This window comes from Oncorhynchus kisutch, linkage group LG21 (genome assembly GCF_002021735.2).
Source record: "Oncorhynchus kisutch isolate 150728-3 linkage group LG21, Okis_V2, whole genome shotgun sequence".
Classification (NCBI taxonomy): Eukaryota; Metazoa; Chordata; class Actinopteri; order Salmoniformes; family Salmonidae; genus Oncorhynchus; species Oncorhynchus kisutch.
The window spans coordinates 14,025,220-14,041,026 of NC_034194.2; the positions used below are offsets into that span (position 1 = coordinate 14,025,220).

Genomic DNA, 15,807 nt, shown 5'->3' on the forward strand with positions numbered 1-15,807 from the left:
TTGACAAACTGACTTGTTGGAAAGGTGGCATCCTTTGATGGGTGCCATTTTGAAAGTCACTGAGCTCTTCAATAAGGCCATTCTACTGACAATGTTTGTCTATGGAGATTGCATGGCTGTGTATACACCTGTCAGCAATGGATGTGGCTGAAATAGCCCAATCCACTAATTTGAAGGGGAGTCCACATACTTTTGTATATATAGTGTATGTACATATTAAGAATGGTCTTTGAGTGCACTTGCTTTACTTTCTTGCTGCAGTTGTAGGTGTGTGTGTGTGTGTGTGTGCGTGTGTGTGTTTGAGAGAGAATGCAGTCCTTACCTCTGGTCACCACTCCCTCCAGATGGACAACATTGGGATGGTCAAACTGGCCCATAATGCTGGCCTCACACAGGAAGTCCCTCCTCTGTTTCTCTGAGTAGCCCACCTTCAGGGTTTTAATGGCCACTGACATGTCCCGTTTCCCTGGGAGCTTCATCCGTCCACTACACACCTCCCCAAACTCTCCTGTGAGACGGACAAAGAGACAAAACCACTCATGGGTCATGAACCTTCAGAAAAACAAGCAAAGGAGCAAACGAGCACTTTTTTTTACAAAGTGCTTAGTGTATGTTCAGAGAAAACAGCTGTGCTGCAGGAGATAATAAATTGGAGTATAACATATTGTTCTGCTCAAGCTGTGGATATATAGATACTCTCATTGACTGCATCTCTAAAACTGATGTGGCAGCAATTCATCAGCCGTGAAGCATCTTTGCTATTGTCGTACCTTTTAAAAAGATGCAGGCCCACACATTAACTGCAATGAACCCCCCCCCCCCCCTTTTTGCAATTGCCCTATCAATATACAGCGAGGATAAACCGTGTCCCCATTCAAAGTGTAAATATGTGGCTGTCATTGTGATGTATGAGCGTACGGTATGACTAAACAGAGAGAGCTGGGAGACACCAGCCAGACTCACCTGCTCCAATAACTCGCTCAATCTTAATGCAGGACGCGTCCAGCTCCTTGGCAAATTGATGGACAGCCCTGTTCGGGTCCTCGTAGGTTTCAGGGTCAATGTATGTTTTGGTGCCTGGAAATTTAACTGTAGAAAGGTAAGGGGATTACTGTTACGATTAAATATGCATACAGCATGCCGGGCCGACCGGGCGCTTGTCAGACACACCATAACCAACGGCAACCATTCAGAAGGAATTGCTAAACAGCCAGCTGATGGAAAGCACCTGTGTCAAAAGCTATTTTTTATGCAAACACCCTTATACCAGACATTTACTATTTTCCCACTTTTTTTTTTCTCTCCTCCGATAGAAATGACAACGTCATTAATATTTTCTTCTCAACCACCTCACAAAAGGACCAACAAAGATTTGAGCAGCCCAGAATGAGCGTTGCCCGCCAAGGTTGTCCGCTATATGGAACAGGGGGTTTGGAGCTAGCTCAGTCTATCGAGCTCTGCCAGCGAATGAAGAGTCTGTTAGACAGACCCTGATACACAGTAATGCCCGTCATAAATGCAAGTTATTTCCCTACGGTCCTTTCTGTGGCTTGATTAACCTCCTGGATCGTACGGCCCGGTTAATGGTGACTGCAGTTATATCACAGTTAGATCAGTACAACGAATACATGTTCCCGAATCATGTATCGCCGTAAAATACGAAGATACACAATGATACTGGAATGACTCGTACCTATTCACGCACACGTAGGGCAAATGGGTAGTACAAAGAAACATAAGCATTTAGCTGACCGTGGTTTGAGAAAGAAATGTATTAAACACCACACTCATAAATTACACTGTTATGGTACATGAGTGTGTTCCCGCTGACCTAATTTGTTCATATCAAATCCCCCACCTAATTACAACATAACCTGCCAACTACCATACCACAAGCTATTTAATGAGATGCATATAGCTGAAGACAATAACATACAAGGAGAGAACAGACACACCAAAACACCATAATTAAATTACTAATCAGCTCCGGGCTCAATAACGACAAGCAGAAGAAGAAAAAAATCTGCAATATCCTCTGTTTGCGTCCCGGAAAGCCATATTGGCCCATCCACTAACAAACACTATGCATTGTTTTCCAGCTAGGAGCTCCAGCGATGGCAGCTGATATTTCCCTCCACTCGCTCCTATAATTGCTTCGTCCATCCAAGCTGTCACTGGATCTGATAGGGAGACGTCTTATCACGACTGCTCGCGCTACACCGCGGACAAATTAAGCCTACATGTTGAATTCACGCACTATCTGGCTTCTGTCGCCCTGGCAGCGTTTCCTCATTTAATATTGTAGAGCAAGTCCCTCTATTAGGCCCAACAACAGCGGAGCGCTCTTGTTTGTGTTTTCATCACCCAGTGTTTTTAGCAAGAGGGCCTGTGCCTTCCTACAGCTTGATCTGTCAGATACTTAGCAGCCGAGGACCGTGGAACGCCAACACAGCCCTCTTTCTACCGCTGTGGCCATGCCGACACCCTGAACCTTTGTTTCCAAATCGTCAGTTTGCCTCCAGCAACAGATCATTACGGCTTCGCTTGGGCAGATGTCTGCGGCTGCATCTCCAGGGGCATCGTTAGGACAGGGTGGTGTGGTGTGGTGTGTGTGTGTGTGTGTGTGTGTGTGTGTGTGTGTGTGTGTGTGTCGGTTAAAGGAGCGTGGAAGGAGAACCTTAGGATAGAGTGAATGTATCTCTATCTCTACGCCAAGGAACACCGGGAGACGAACAGTATACGCCGAGCATACGAAAGAGCCTGAAAAGTTAGGGGTTTTTCATTTTTAATGAAGACTTATCACTTTGAGCTCAGCCCTGGCTCACGGCTCTCTCGCAAATCTCATACGCATGTATTTGCAGTTTGGAACTAGGCCTAATGTCCTCATCTCAACAGATTTGTCCATTAAATCGCAAACAGATGCTCGTGCGAGGGTTCCCGTCTTTCATTCGAATAAAAACCTATCAAATGAAAGGGATCAAACATTACGGCGCGGGGGGCCTTGTTGTTGGACCCATTTTCCGTGTCGCGGCGAGGCCGTGCTGTAGTTGAGGTGTTTCAATGTGTGCGTGTGAGCTGGCGGGGAAAGAAGGGACTCACATTGGAAATACAGCTCCTCGTCTCCTTCCTGGTCCGCCTTGCTGTAGCCACAGTGTCTGACAGGGAGGGAGGTAGAGGGACACACAATCAACTGATTGGGCAGAGGCAGAAGGCAGTCTGTTTTGCTCGAATCTTAATGCAGCCATGACACTGTCTATACAGATACAGTACCAGCGGAGAGGTATGAGTGTGGCTGCTGAAGTTGAACTAAAGTACCCTCGTGTGGTACTACTACATGCTGTTCTCTGTAAAAGACTGATCAGCATTCCTTGTAATGTTCATTTGCAACACTGATGTATTGAATGCACCCTCAAGCAGGTAATTAATTGCACTATACAATAGTGTTTGCTGGCAAACTGAAAATTGGATGGATGGGAAACATCCAAGCCACACATAGTTGACATGCAGGTTAATATGTCAAATGTATATAGAGATTCCATGTGTACAAGGCTCTACCCCCATGTAAGGCATGCTGTGATGAAATGCTATCCATAACAGTAATGAAGCATCATTGGAGGAGCGCACCAGGAAATGCCGGTAATGGTGACTGACACACAGGAGGGTTGCTCTGGTAGGAGATGGCAAGAAGCACTGACAGACAGTACTTCATCCTACCTGAGTGATTTACTGTATATAACACCACAGATGTAACACATGCACACACATACATACACAAACACATGGGTTAACGGACACACGCGCACACGGACACGCACTCGCCATCACCCTCTCACTCACACAGAAATATGAGCAAAAACCTTTCATTTTAGAGTACACTTGTCTCTATAATGGATCCGTTACAACAACAAAAAGACATGCAAAAAAAATATATGGTCCGTTTTTCTTCACAGTGTGAGGACTGGGAAAATGATGCATCACAAACCATTAGCACAGCATGCCACAGATGATGGGTGCGTGTGGTGTGTGGTGGCCTGACTCCACGGCTATGGAGGCCAGTGAGTGACAGTAAGGCTAATTGACAAGCAGAGACTCACAGCAGCGGAGAGTCAATGGGGCCCGCGAGAGCGTACCTTCTCCCAATGATGAAGCCGAACACCATGAAGACCAGGATGATGGTCCCCGCCACGGCCACCACCGCGATGATGATGACGGGATTCTGCTCGCTGGAGACAATGGTGGCTGCTTGGAGAGGGACACACACACACACACACACACAAAGGGCACACAGTGTGAACTTTCAGCACATCAGACGTTGGAATCTACAGGGCATAATAGAACCAATGAGGAGTGAGCGGGGAGACTGATAACCCCCTTCTCGCCCTTTACCACAGAGACAAGGGTGTCTAGTTCTATTTCTAGCCTCCGCATGCACGGCTCCACTGTTTCAGAAAGTGGGCTTAATAGTCCCAGATGGTAATGCTGGTGCCCTTCTCCTGAAACAACGACACATTCAGGTTGGATTGTCTCCCATTCAGAGACACATTAAACTGCTAGACTATTTGCATTGACAAACCACCAATTGCTCAAAAGAATGGGTGCAGTGGCACTTTCTGTTGTCAGTGCAAACGGTGCATTACTGGGAGAATTCTTGCATTTTAAATCAAGTGAGTTCAGTTGCTATATAAACACCAGCGAGAGAGGACAGCAATGATTTCTGAGCCCTGCCACTTTAGTTGAGACCTACTGCTCCTTGTGGACGATCCTCAAGCATATTTCTAAAAGGGAAAATTGGAGCTATGAGATCAGCAGTAACTCGGCGAAGGTCTGAACACACTAATCATCTCTATAGAGTGTGTGTGTGTGTGTGTGTGCTCATGCGTGTGTCCGTGCGTGCCTTTCGTGTGTGCACGCCCATGCATGTGTTCTGCTGGTACCTGAGGCCTCCTCCTTGGTGGTGACCTCCAGCCGGGGTCCATAGGTGCCGTAGCCGGCCGCGGTGAAGGCTCGGATCTGGAACACGTAGGCAGTGCTGGGCTTCAGGTTGTTCACTGTGGCTGACGTGGACCTGGACTTCACTGTGGAGTAGATGCGATCCTTCTGGTCCTTTAGAGAGGAACAGACATTGGCTTTGTGTTATGTTAAATTAGTCCTGTCAATCATAGACACCAAGATACAGCCATTTTTGTAACATACATATGTATATATATATTTTTAAATTTTACCCCGTTTTCTCCCCAATTTCGTGGTATCCAATTGTTTTAGTAGCTACTATCTTGTCTCATCGCTACTCCCGTACGGGCTCGGAAGAGACGAAGGTTGAAAGTCATGCGTCCTCCGATACACAACCCGACCAAGCCGCACTGCTTCTTAACACAGCGCGCATCCAACCCGGAAGCCAGCCGCACCAATGTGTCAGAGGAAACACCGTGCACCTGGCAACCTTGGTTAGCGCGCACTGCTCCCGACCCGCCACAGGAGTCGCTGGTGACTGATGAGACAAGGATATCCCTACCGGCCAACCCCTCCCTAACCCGGACGACGCTAGGCCAAAAATATCTGGCAGGTAGGCTACCTGCACTAGCTATTCCTCACAATCGAAATGTTCAGCCAGAGGTGACTTGTTTTCCGAAAGAAACTCCGACTCGGAGATCATAAAAACGACCCAAAAATGACCCAACACTTTAGCCCTGGAAAGCCAGCGGACCTCTGCATGATAAAGCACCTGCTGCTGCTTTCCCGTAATGGCAGCTGCCCCATCAGTGGTCACACCGACACACCAATCCCACGGAGCCCAGGAGCATATCCATTGTGTTAAAGATATCCTCTGCAGTGGTGGTGGTGGGCAAATCAGCACTAAAAACGAACTGCTCCTCGAAGTTATTACCCAAGACGTGACTGACATAGACCATTAGAATTGCATGGTTGGCCACATCTGTGGATTCATCAAGCTGCAGTGCGTAATGGTCATTTGCACTGATGCGCTGTGATATCTGGTGCATTGCGTCATCAGACATGTCCTGGATTCTCCTCCTCGTGGTGTCATTGGATAGGGGTGTGGTTTTAAGTTTGTTGGCGGCTGACTCTCCCACGATTTCAGTGCACATATCAACCACAGCAGGGAGTATGAGATCCTCTGTGCTGGTGTGGGCTTTTCTGCACTTAGCAATGCGCTGGGCCACAAGGTATGATGCGTGAAGTGCTTTTTCTTGTACCTTGCATACGTTCTTCAATGAATCTTGTGAGGCCTCCAGATATTGACATTTTCCTTTTTAAAAAGTCAGCTGTCTTATCTTTGTGGCTTGGATGCTTGGTGTCCAGATGCTTTTTCATTTTGGAGGGTTTCATGCTATCATTAGCTAACAGCTCATTGCATAGGACGCACTGCGGTCTACACTCACCCTGCCTGTCTTCTATATACAGTACCAGTCAAAAGCTGTCATCAAGGCAAAGGGTGGCTACTTTGAAGAATCTCAAATATAAAATAGATTTGGATTTGTTTAACACTTTTTTGGTTACTACATGATTCCATATTATTCTACAAAATATTATTCTAGAAAATAGTCCAACTAAAGAAAAACCATGGAATGAGTAGGTTGTTGGAAGCAGCAGAAGATGAAGTGGGAGCTGCATGTTTTAAAAAGTTGTCCATGATTTTAGCCTACATGAGTTAAGTGACAGCTAACTATCAACACGTGCAATGCCTGCAGAACACATCTGCATAGTTAGCTGTCAATCAAGCCAGCTGTCTGAAGAAAATCTGTATTATCTGATTGGACGTGTCACATTTAAAACAAAACAATGTGGCAGAGTGCCATTTTTATTGGATCAGTGTGTGTGTGTGGGGCGAGGACATTATTGTATTGGTCAGTGAGTGTGTGCAGCGCGAAACCCTGCGAGTCAGAGTGTAGCTAGCCTTTTCAGCACTGCGGACGCGCTGCACGTGTACAGTCTGCACCAATAAGCGGTGCGGCGGTATCCTTTCAAAATAAATGTTTTGGTGCAGCGTTTACCTAGCAAAGTAATGTTTTTTTGTGTTTTATTATTCTATCTTTTATGTATATATATATATATATATATATACTTGCACAAGTCCCGCAACCCCTTAAAATCCTCCTGTGACCACCAGTTGAGTGAGAGTCACTGCTGTAAACGCTTTCTATCAAAGCCAATAGGCAGAAAAGAAGCTCTGCGATGCCAGGCTCGGAATCGGTCTGGAATCTACAGACTGCGTGTACTGTGTATTTTGTTGTTGATCTGTAAATTATTTTGTCGGCAAAAACACCAAATGGATTGCCAAAGACTATTAGGAGAGAAGTCATGCTTGTTTCCAATTTTACAGCTGGGCAGACTACAGCCACAGTACGTGACACAGGAGACTGATTCCTGGCAGCCTGAGAGGTCGTGCTCAACAGGGTCTGGAACCTCAGGAGCCATGGAATCTAGCCCTTTGATTTGTTGTGTTAAACCCACTCTCCTCAACCTCATCAACCTCCTCACTCATCTGTTCAGAGTTAAAGTACACGGGAGCTCTATTATATATGAGGGGGCGAGAGAAGATACAGTAAGAGATTGTTAATGCTGGCAAGGTAGTGCAAAGAAGTGTGTGCTGCCTGGCATGCGTGTGTGGGTGGCTGTGAAGGACCAGGGACTGATTAAAATCTTATGAGCATCTCATTCAATTTTGAGACAAAGGAACGCACTCGCAGAATCCTGCTGATTCTACTCGCAGCGTCTTGCAGATATAATGCAAAATGAAGAGTAGGCTAAATGAAACTAAGAAGAACAGGAGAGAGATAGGGGGAGAGGGTTGAGGAGAGCCAGAGTTGGTATGTGTTCAAAGCTGCCACACACAATCAGACAGACAGACTGTCTCTGTCTCTGTCTCTGTCTCTCTCTCTCAAACATTAATGGATTCAGCGGGGCATCACACACTCACTTTTTCGTAGTACTTGATCTCATATTCGGTGATGACCCCATTGGGCTGCTCAGGCTCCTGCCAGGAGAGCTGGATGCTGCGCTGCTGCACTCTCTCCTTGATGACTTCACTGACTTGGGAGGGAGCTGTTGGAAAAAGGCGTGTGTCAATACGTGATGGGCAAACATACTCACAACTCACATCGTGGCACCTGTGTGCTGGAGTCTTTCTCAACTAAGTATACTTATTTTACTTTCTCAAACTCACAGTCACACACACACACACACACACACACACACACACACACACACACACACACACACACACACACACACACCACACCACACGTCTTGCAAACTAACCTTGTAGGGACACACTATTCAGTCCCATTCAAAATCCTATATTCCCTAACCCCTTAACCTAAATCTAAACTTTACCCTAACCCTAAACCTAGAAATAGCACTTGACCTTGTGGGGACTAACAAAATGTCCCCATTTGGTCAAATTTTTGTTTGTTTACTATTCTTGTGGGTCCCCATAAGTATAGTTAAACATGTCCACACACACACACACACACACACACACACACACACACACACACACACACACACACACACACACACACACACACACACACACACACACACACACACACACACACACACACACACACACACACACACTCCTCCACTAGCTGCTAAACAACAGTCTTTCTGTGGCCCTCGTGGCTTTGCCACCACTCTGATGAATATTCACATGGCCACTTTTAAAATGTTTACACCTCATAATGGAAATTTCAATTACTGTCGAAACAGCGGAAGATAGCGTTATCTCAACCAGTGTAAAACTGGAACGTGGGTTATGAATGACAATTAAGTTGAATTAATTCCGTTGATACTCCGGATGGAACAGGCAGCACTTATTCTCCCACATGGCAGAGGCATTCAAAAAGCATTTCGGAGAAATGTACCTGTTACCTTGTGACACCTAGTTTATAGCTGAGTAATTATCTGTTGCACTGGGCATGAACTCTGAAAGTTGGTCTATTTTTTACTACGTCTACTGCACAGACAGTGTATTGTTGCTGCACCTGGTGTGACGAGCTATGAAGTTACGATTGTAATTGTACATTGTAGCAGCTCTGAATATTGAAATTCTCACACATTTAAAAAAAAATACAAAAATAAATGTCCACAGTTAAACAAGAGGAAGTAAACACATAGACGCCTTTCTTTAAGCAAAGATAATAAACCCAAGACATTAAATTCCAATATTTGTGCAGATGGGACATGCATTGCTCATTGGTGGTGTGAGCTTGAAGACGGACAGATTGACGGCTGATACCCTACTCCCATCTACAGTATCAACCACACAGTCGTGCCTCAAGGCCAGCTGGCTTCTGAATGAAATGACGCTTTTATTTTCACAGAACCACAAATTGCGGTTCCCCGATGCGGTTCAACTCCGAAACTTCAACAGAAAATAGTCCTCGTTGAACGTTAAGTTATTGATATTGTAAGAATATGTCGGAAAATACACAACCCAGAGACGGAGGAAAAGAGGTCAAGAAGATGACAAGTCAATAGAATTAACAATCAATGGAAATAGTGTATTTTTTCTGTAATGGGGAATTATTTATCAATGGGTCAGAGTCATGGCAGGAATTAGTCTATACAGTGAGCCTGAAATAGGGTACTTGTTATTTGGCCATTGGCCCAGTTGTACTGCAAGGACTTCTAATTGGTCAACCACAGGCTAGTGCTGGGTAATAAAACAAGATCCTGTCCCTTTGTTCTGGGGAGATAATCACAGGAGAGAATCACTGGAGAGAACCACTGGAGAGAATCACTGAGAGCATCACTAAGGACAGGAGAGCATGACCATCTACTTCCAAGCTTAAATTGCTAACAATATTGAGCAGCCATGCTCAACTGGCGGACCGCAGTTCAGATTCGGACCCAGAACGGGTTCAATATGGACCGAGGGTCCCGACAAAACACAAAAATCACATTTTTAGGAACTCAATTGGGCTTTTCACTTTCTGAACAAGGTTCAAATTTGAAATGAACCGGCAGTTAACCTCTTGTTATGTTACAACAAAAAGCCATTTTTAACCTGTCAGAAATGTCCATACACCTTAGCCAAATACATTTCAACTCAGTTTTCACAATTCCTGACATTTAATCCTAGTAAAAATTCCCTGTTTTAGGTCAGTTAGGATCACCACTTTATTTTAAGAATGTGAAATGGCAGAATAATAGGAGAGAGAATTTTTTATTTCAGCTTTTATTTCTTTCAACAACATTCCCAGTGGGTCAAAAGTCTACATATACTCAATTAGTATTTGGTAGCATTGCCTTTAAATTGTTTAACTTGGGTCAAACGTTTTGTGTAGCCTTCCACAAGCTTCCTACAATAAGTTGGGTGAATTTTGGCCCATTCCTCCTGACAGAGCTGGTGTAACTGAGTCAGGTTTGTAGGCCACCTTGCTCGCACACGCTTTTTCAGTTCTGCACATACATTTTCTATGGGATTGAGGTCAGGGCTTTGTGATGGTCACTCCAATACCTTTACTTTGTTGTCCTTAAGCCATTTTGCCACAACTTTGGAAGTATTCTTGGGGTCACTGTCCATTTGGAACACCCATTTGCAACCAAACTGTAACTTCCTGACTGATGTCTTGAGATGTTGCTTCAATATATCCACCAAATGTTCCTGCCTCATGATGCCATCTATTTTGTGAAGTGCACCAGTCCCTCCTACAGCAAAGCACCCCCACAACATGTTGCCTCCACTCCCGTGCTTCACGGTTTGGATGGTGTTCTTCAGCTTGCTTTTTCCTTCAAACATAACTATGGGCATTATGGCCAAACAGTTCTTTTTTTTGTTTCATCAGACCAGGGAACATTTCTCCAAAAAGTGAGATCTTTGTCCCCAGGTGCAGTTGCAAACCGTAGTCTGGCTTTTTTATGGCGGTTTTGGAGCAGGGGATTCTTCCTTGCTGAGCGCCCTTTCAGGTAATGTTGATATAGGACTCATTTAACTGTGGATACAGATACTTTTGTACCTGTTTCCTCCAGAATTTTCACAAGGACCTTTGCTGTTGTTCTGGGATTGGTTTGCACTTTCTGCACCAAAGTACGTTCATCTCTAGGAGACAGAACGCGTCTCCTTCCTAAGCGGTATGACGGCTGCGTGGTCCCATGGTGTTTATACTGGCTTACTATTGTTTGTACAGATGAACGTGGTATCTTCAGGCATTTGGAAATTGCTCCCAAGGATGAACCAGACTTGTGGAGGTCTACAATTGTTATTCTGAGTTCTTGGCTGATTTGTTTTGATTTTGAGTTTGAAGGTAGGCCTTGAAATACATCCACACGTACACCTTCAATTGACTCAAATGATGTCAATTAGCCTATCATAAGCTTCTAATGCCATGACATCATTTTTGGGAATTTTCCAAGCTGTTTAAAGGCACAATCAACTTAGTGTACGTAAACTTCTGACCCACTGGAATAGTGATACAGTGAATTATAAGTGAAATAATCTGTATGTAAACAATTGTTGGTAAAATTGCTTGTGTCTTGCAAGAAGTAGATATCCTAAACGACTTGCCAAAACTATAGTTAGGTTAACAAGAAACTAGTGGAGTGGTTAAAAAACGAGTTTTAATGACTCCAACCTAAGTGTACGTAAACTTCCGACTTCAACTGTATCTAAATATTGTCGTTTTCACAGCCAGATTATGTATCCAGTGACCTCGACCCCCAGGGGTCCCCATTGATTTCGTGGTATCAAAACACACAAGACATGGCAAAATGTGTAGAACTGACGGAAATTTGCTTTAAAACTGCAAAATGTTCTATCTGCCCCATGGCATGGTGTTGAGTTGCCGGGAATGAGTTTAAAAATGGCAAATCTTCTCCAAGCCCACAAGAGGGGTGGGAACATTTTGAGGTCAAATGGGTCACGAGGTTGGGGTTTGTTACTACGCCGATAAACAACAATATTAATCCGAACCTTTGACATCTGAGAAAAATGTGTGAACGGACCTTTTAAAATAGTAGTTGAGTACCCCGGATATAAAGTATATCCTATATCCTATAAGAGGAGATGGCAAAGGAATTCCTCATAGGAAGGAGGGGAGGAAAGAGCCCTAATTGTGTGGGAAGGAAGGTTGGTGTTGGAGCTAAAAGTAGATAAAGTGCTGATGTTTCTGTGTCATGCTGCTCAGTGACCCGGTGGGAGAGGAGCTCTCGGCGCTCTCTTTGCCCTAACACGGCCTGACCCCAGATTTGTTTTAAGATGCCCTCCCCGCTAATGACTGCTGCTGGATTAAAACCTTGTTCGGGCTCATCTGCATTCCTGACAATAATGCACACGGTGGACAGTGGACACCAAAGACCCTGTCACAACCCCCTGTTTTGACATGTCACATATAATCCCATCAACCCAACCAAAACACGTGAACAATATATCCTTCTCACGATGGCCCGGGCAGTTACAGGGACAATTAAGTTTTCCTTTCCGGAGTCACAACAAGCGGTTAGGGCAGCTTAACTTGGACCAGCTTTGATTGCTTGTTCTCTGCACCCTGTCATGTGACTAGCCCTTTAATAAGTGCAGACAGCCTCCCTTCTCCTGATTGATGTAAGTCCTGGTTTTGAGTTTAGAACTGCCTCAAGACACCTCTAGTGTGTGTTCCTCTCTGAGGTTCTGCTCTGGCATTTTGTTTTCATATAAACGTGTCAATTACCCTGGGAGGATTTCAGCAGCCATTGACGTGGGTAGATAGATAGATAGATGCAATCTAAAGTGACATTTGTACAGCTGAAAGCACTTGTAGCTCAGTAATTGGATCTTTTTACACTTTACTGTCGGTTACTTGGCCTCCATCGACTATTTGTTTGGAGGTTGAACGAAGACGCTGGCTATTGTGTGTCTCTCTCTCTCTCGCTCTCTCCCTCTTTTCAGCTAAACTAGGACAGCAGCAGCAGCTTGCGTGAGCCACCGTTCCTCAAAGAAAACATGACAAAGCCAATAAAATAGATTGAGACGTTCAGTCTCTTGTCTGAGATCTGTAATTATACTGAGGTGTTTCTATGATGAGTTGTAACACTGTGACACACACACAACCAGACCTCATCATCAGCTTCACCTCATTTAGCCCCCTCTGGCCTTAGGCATTCTGCTGCTATGATTCAGTCAGTCACCCAGCAGCCCAAAAAATGTAACTCCTCCATCTCACCGCTCCCTCCCCTCCCTCCCTCGCCTCCCTCCCTCCCTCCCTCCCTCACTCAGCCATGGGTGACATAGAGACAAACAATTTGCAGATCAGTTCCACAGGAGAGAAAACCCTAATTCCAGGATAGTAATTCCAAAAAGTAAAGGGTAGCATTGGCCTTTAAGAACCTGCTTCTCCCCTGTGGATTACTACTCAGGCAGCACCCTGTGACAGCCATTAACGACATACTTCAAATTATGGAGGCCAGAACCCAGTCAGCCACTCTGAGACTTTTAACATACCTGAGGGGCTTAGTGTACCAGAAAATGGTATAAGTGTTATGCCTGTCTCTAAGTGACTGTTTGGGGGAAAGCATTTGTGCAATCGCTCACTCTGCAATATTATAGATCTTATTAGTGACCCCCCCCCCCGACACCTCCCCCTGTAAAGCTAACTGATCCAGAAACCCACTCTCTCTCTCTCTCTCTCTCTCACGTGCCGCACTTGAAAACCTTCATGAATACATTATGCAGGGACATTTTAATATCCGCTTCTTTCACTCAGCCGGTTGGTTCTGAGTAAGTCTACAGTGGCGAAAGCCGTGTCAGAGGCAGGAAAAAAAATGGCAGCTCGTTAACGAAGCTTCTTTCTTTCTGCTCCTCCGCTCGGCTTGTGAACCAAATCTAGGCTCTAAACTACTCGTCTTTTAATTACCAAACTACTGAAGTCACGCTTGAGTATCTTACGCCCACACTGTTGATTGATTATACTAGATGACTTACCGTATACCATCTTAAAAGCCACAGCTACTTGACAGCATTTAAATCCAATACAAGGGGTAGATTGCTGCATCTATTCTTCAACAGGCTCTGCGCAACAGACAGGAAATCTTCTGACAACAGGGACATTTGAAATCAAATGTTCTTGGTCACGTGTGCCCGAATACAACAGGTGTAGACTTTGCAGTGAAATGCTTACTTACGAGCCCGTTCCCAGCAGTGCGTTAAAAAAGTAAGCCACATATATGATGAATTTAAAAAAGGAAAGAGCAACACAATAAACACAACAAATACAATAAATAACGAGGTCATATACAAGGAGTGTCAGTACCGAGTCAATGTGCAGGAGTATGAGGTCGTTGAGGTAACTGAGGTGATAAAACATGTACAAGTTGGCAGGGGTAAAAGTGACTAGGCAATCAGGACATAATAAACTGAGTAGCAGCAGCTTATGTAGAGTGTGTCTATGTGTGAGTGTGGCGTCAATATGCATGTGTTTGTGTGTTTTGTATGTGTGAGCGTATGTAGTGTGTGTTTGCGTGTGTGTGTGTGTGTGTGTGTGCGTGGTATGCGTGAGTGTGTGTAGTGTGTGTTTGCGTGTGTGTGTGTGTGTGTGCGTGGTATGCGTGAGTGTGTGTAGTGTGTGTTTGCGTGTGTTTGCGTGTGTGTGTGTGTGCGTGTGTGTGTGTGTGTGCGTGGTATGCGTGAGTGTGTGGGTTGAGTCTAGTGAGAGTGCATAGAGCCAGCGCAAGACGGTCAGTGCAAAACAATTGAGATAGATAAATAAATAAGTAATATAGGGGTCAATGTAAATAGTCTGAGTAGCCATTTGATTAACTGTTCAGCAGTCTTATGGCTCGGGGGGCAGAAGTTGTTCAGGTGCCTTTTGGTCACAGACTTGGCACTCCGGTACTGCTTGCCGTGCGGTAGCAGAGACAAAAGTCTATGCCTTGGGTGGCTAGAGTTTTTGACCACTTCCTTTGACACTGCCTTGTATAAAGGTCCTGGATGGCAAGGAGTTCGGCACCAGTGACGTACTGGCCGTACACACTACCCTCCGTAGCCCCTTGCGGTCGGATGCCGAGCAGTCAAGTTGCTATCAATGGTGCAGCTGTAGAACTTTTTGTGAGGATCTGAGAGCCCATGCTAAACTTTTCAGCCTCCTGAACGGGGAAAAGGCATTGTTGTGCGCTGTTCACGACTGTGTTGCTGTGTTCGGACCATGATAGGTTGTTGAAGTGGACACCGAGGAACTTGAAGGTCTCGACCCATAATACCACAGCACCGTTGATGTGAATGGGGGTATATTTTGCCCTCCTTTTCTTGTAGTCCATGATCATCTCCTCTGTCTTGCCCACGTTGAGGGAGAGGTTGTTGTGCGGGCACCACACTGCCAGGTCTCTGACCTCCTCCCTATAGGCCAGGTCTCTGACCTCCTCCCTATAGGCCAGTTCTATGACCTCCTCCCTATAAACCAGGTTTTTGACCTGTCTCCTCTTCATCGTGTCTTCGGCAAACTTAACGATGGTGTTGGAGTTGTGCGTGTCGTGGATGAACCCATGCAGTCGTGGGTGAACAGGGAGTACAGGAGGGGACTGAGCACAAAACCCTTGAGGGTCAGTATGGCGGATGTGTTGATGCCTACCCTCACCACCAGCAGGCGGCCCGTCAGGAAGTCCACAGATGTGAGTGGTTACAGATGTGAGTGCTACAGTGTGTTAGTCATTTAGACAGGTTACCTTGGTGTTCTTAGGTACAGGGACTAGGGTGATTTGCTTGAAATCTGGCCTCCACAATCACCCGACCTCAACCCAATTGAGATGGTTTGGGATGAGTTGAACTGCAGAGTGAAGGAAAAGCAGCCAACAAGTGCTCAGCATATGTGGGAA

The 15,807-nt window shown here is 45.3% G+C and overlaps 1 protein-coding gene across 4 annotated transcripts in view; it reads right to left on the bottom strand.

The window, feature by feature from the left end:
• The window catches only part of LOC109866733 (ephrin type-A receptor 7), a 75,763-nt gene that overhangs the window by 11,289 nt on the left and 48,667 nt on the right, over nucleotides 1–15,807 (bottom strand). Inside the window, exons 6-11 of one of the 4 annotated variants that reach the window (XM_031800709.1) lie at nucleotides 7,937–8,061; nucleotides 4,935–5,103; nucleotides 4,131–4,242; nucleotides 3,100–3,155; nucleotides 964–1,089; nucleotides 323–508 (exon numbers count right to left, since the gene is read on the bottom strand). In XM_031800709.1, the coding sequence (XP_031656569.1) occupies nucleotides 323–508; nucleotides 964–1,089; nucleotides 3,100–3,155; nucleotides 4,131–4,242; nucleotides 4,935–5,103; nucleotides 7,937–8,061 (774 nt within the window). The remainder of the gene's footprint in view (nucleotides 1–322; nucleotides 509–963; nucleotides 1,090–3,099; nucleotides 3,156–4,130; nucleotides 4,243–4,934; nucleotides 5,104–7,936; nucleotides 8,062–15,807) is intronic. The other 3 variants (XM_031800713.1, XM_031800711.1, XM_031800710.1) reach the window with 3 other exon arrangements.